This window comes from Tupaia chinensis, unplaced genomic scaffold, assembly GCF_000334495.1.
Source record: "Tupaia chinensis unplaced genomic scaffold, TupChi_1.0 Scaffold000273_1, whole genome shotgun sequence".
Lineage (NCBI taxonomy): Eukaryota > Metazoa > Chordata > Mammalia > Scandentia > Tupaiidae > Tupaia > Tupaia belangeri.
The window spans coordinates 1,033,985-1,037,256 of record NW_006159755.1 but is presented as its reverse complement, the minus strand read 5'-3'; the positions used below and the strand labels follow the sequence as shown (position 1 = coordinate 1,037,256).

Here is a 3,272-nt window from a genome sequence, read left to right as displayed (position 1 = left end):
CTAAAAAAAAAAAAAAAAAAAGGCCTTCGTGGCCTCCTTTTCCTTTCACCCTATAGGCCCCTCCCTCCCTCCCTCTCTCCGACCACCAGCTCAGGGTGTGGCCCCTGTTGAGCCCAGCAGCCAGCTGCAAGGCCAGGCTCTAATCAGCCTGAGTCCAAACAGGCAAAGGGAGAGGAACACAAAGCAGACAACTGACAGGTGAACGGATGTGGGGCAGACACTGTTTATTGAGTGGCAGGCACAGGAGAGGTAGCTGGCTCCAGTGTGGAAGCAGAGGTGGCAGGTCATGCCAAGGTGCTATGGGCATCTGGCAGCCAGGGCCATGCCCCCTACCCGAGGGGGGTGGCACAAGCTCACTATGACAGGAGCAGTAAGGAGCCGGCCAGGGGAGAGGGCGGCCACTGCCCCTGGGATCCTGGGCAAGAAGCAGCAGACAAACTTGGCACAGGGGTCTGGGGTGAGGGGGGACTAGGGTCTGGGTATTCTGGGGGGGTGGAGGACCATCACGTCTGGGGGGTGGAGTAGAGACTGTGGTGGTGGCTGCCTGGTCCTGGCACCTGGGAGAAGAGCAGGGGAGTGGTCCTCGTCTGGCTGCCCCCGCACCAGCCCGGTTCACGCCCGATGGCGCCGTACCAGCTGCCAGAGCCTAGGCTGCCCGACATGCTGCAGGCAGAGAAATAGGATCAGTCCCAGGACAGTGACTAGGGCCAGGACAGGAGTTGGAGAGGAAGAGAGGCTCAGAACAGGGCCCTGGAACTTAGACACGCAGGCCCAGGGCTAACTGCATCTCAGGATAAGGAGTGGGAGCCTAGCAACAGGAGCCGAGAGAAGACCTTGCCTAGCACAGGTAGGGAGACGAGGCCATGGTGGGGATGGGGATGGGAAGAGAACCAGCTCGATGGAGGCAGGCAGGAGCCCAGGGGTCCTGATAGGCCCAAAGTTCCTACCTGGTGCTCTCGCCTCCGCTGTGCTCCCAGGAGCAGCCCTCGTCCTCACAGTGCCCAGCTCGGTCAAAGAAGTAGGAACGGGAGCCAAACACTTGGCCGTTGAGGATGCGGCTGGTGCTCTGGGGAAGGAGATGGCCATCGATGCTTGCGTCTGCTCCCTACCCCTCCTATAAATGTCCCCAGCCCAGGAGTCCCAGTGTTCACTCCTGTCCACTGGCCTCACCAGGTCCTGTGGAGGCCGGTGCACCCTGAAGAAGCCCACCAGCAGGGTGGTGGGCAGCAGCTCCCACACAAAGAGGATGAGGCCGAACACCAGGTAGCCTTTGTTCCCCAGGTCGTTCACCAGGTCCGCCTGGGGGAAAACGGGCTTGTGCCAATCTGCAGTTGTGCCACAGGGGCACTGAGCTAGCTCCCAGGCCAGCTGGGGGCCGGGCTAAGGAGGTGGCAGACATGCTGGATGCCCACCTGGTCAGAGACGTTGTACCAGTCATAATCAAAGGCGTCCAGCCGGCTCCGCGGGGCCAAGGCCAGGGCAGCCAGGTTGTAGCAGGCCCGGCTGGCATAGAGTAGAACCATGGCGCCACCCATTGCGGCCGCCTGGCACACACTGGTCCCCTGGCACAGATGACAACAGAGGACCCTCAGGGAAGGGAGACTCCCAACTTCCTCTATACCCTGCAGACTGCTGTTGACCAAAGATCCCAAAGGACACCTGGGTATCAGGGCTTGTGGCCCTACCTTGGCCTCCAAGTAGATGCTAGTAGAGGGTGCCCGCCGGGCGACCAGGCAGAGGCAGGCAGCAAGAGAGAGTGCGCAGATGACGAAGAGGGAGTCGCTCACCAGGACGCGCACCAGCAGCAGGGCCCAGGGCTGTGCCCGGCGCCGGCGGGACAGCACAGCACACAGCACATTCACCAGCAGAAAGAGCAGCGAGGCCCCCACGAAGGCCCCTCGGACGGCCAGCCTGCAGCCCACAGCACCGTCAGCCCCAGCCCACCCACTGTCCTTGGTACTCCCCAACCACCCTGCCTCCCCCAGGAGACCCGGTGTCAACCAGAACTCAGGTCATACTGGCTGAACCCTGCTCCTCCAGTCTTACAGATGGGGAAACTGAGGCCCAGAGGTCAGAAAGTGACTGACAGCTGTGGTACTATGGAAGGAGGACCAGTCAGCAATGTAGGTTTGAGCCCTGGTTCTGCCTCCTGCAAGCGCTATGACCTTGAACATGGTGCTTTACCTCGGACCTCAGTTTATTTCTCTCTCAAACGAGGGTAACATCGGCCTCTTTAGGGATGGAGAAAAAAAACGAAAGAATGTTTGTGAAAGCTCTTTATAAACTGTAAGACACGTATACAAGGCAGAGGGGTTGCCTCTTCAAGGTCACCCAGAAGTGTAAGTTGGCTTTGGCACCCCTAAGGCCTGGAGCCTCGAGCTCTTCCTCCATGGTGGGCAACCCCGGTGCCCTCGCCACACAATTACGACCGGTTCTGTTACTTTGGCCCTTCACACACACTGCCTCTGCTGAGCCATCTGCACCAGGTGCTTTCGCTTCTCCAAGCTCTTTCACAAACATTCCCGGGGGGGCCTGGTCTCAGCCCTACCAGGTAGGAAGGGGTCTACACTGGGCTGCTCCCTGCCCCATTTGGGGGCTGAACCCACAGTGTCCCGAGTACTTACAACCCTCGGCTCATCTCTGGCCGACGTTTTGCCTTGGCCTTGAACACCACCTGGGAGCAGAGATGCCCATCACTCCTTTGGACCCACAGATCGCCACCCTCACCCTCCCATCCGTTACCACGGTTACCTGGGCAAAGTAGAGGTTCATGAGCGTCAGTGTGAAGAACTGCAGGCAGACAGGGCAGCAGTAGAGAAGCCAAAAGGGCAAGGGCCCCAGGCGGTTGGCCCGGGGAGTATCTCGGAAGTAGAAGGAGAAGAGGGTGGTTCTCAAGGCGGCCCAGAGCAGACAGAGTGCCAGGAACACCGTCTGATAGCTGAGACGCTTGTGCCCATACAGAAGGACCAGCCAGAGCTGGGCATAGACGGAGAAGAAGAGCAGGGCGTACAAGGTGGTGTAGGCCGCTGTCAGCCCCAGGGTCACGGCAGGTGGCAGCGCAGGCACCAGCCCAGCGGCAGGCACCAGGCCAGACAGGTTACTCTCCATGTCAGAGAGGGAGGCCTGAATCCCGGAGACAGAGATGGAGGGGCTGGCTGGGGCCAAGGAAATAAATACGGGATTGTAGGGGATAGAGACGGAGACGGGGACAGGGAGCTCAGGAGGAAGGAAGTTATGGCTGTCCCGGTGTTCCTCCTTAACAGAGAGACCCT

General features: G+C 60.0%; 1 protein-coding gene across 2 annotated transcripts in view; it reads right to left on the bottom strand.

Moving 5' to 3' along the window:
* Nucleotides 1–207: 207 nt before the first annotated feature.
* GPR137 (G protein-coupled receptor 137) overlaps nucleotides 208–3,272 on the bottom strand; it is a 5,426-nt gene continuing 2,361 nt past the window's right edge. Inside the window, exons 2-8 of one of the 2 annotated variants that reach the window (XM_027772395.1) lie at nucleotides 2,752–3,123; nucleotides 2,625–2,674; nucleotides 1,686–1,911; nucleotides 1,413–1,562; nucleotides 1,171–1,299; nucleotides 948–1,066; nucleotides 208–663 (exon numbers count right to left, since the gene is read on the bottom strand). In XM_027772395.1, the coding sequence (XP_027628196.1) occupies nucleotides 504–663; nucleotides 948–1,066; nucleotides 1,171–1,299; nucleotides 1,413–1,562; nucleotides 1,686–1,911; nucleotides 2,625–2,674; nucleotides 2,752–3,108 (1,191 nt within the window). In that variant the 5' untranslated portion in view covers nucleotides 3,109–3,123 and the 3' untranslated portion in view covers nucleotides 208–503. Of the gene's footprint in view, nucleotides 664–947; nucleotides 1,067–1,170; nucleotides 1,300–1,412; nucleotides 1,563–1,685; nucleotides 1,912–2,624; nucleotides 2,675–2,751; nucleotides 3,270–3,272 lie in introns of both variants that reach the window. The other variant, XM_006149830.3, reaches the window with a different exon arrangement.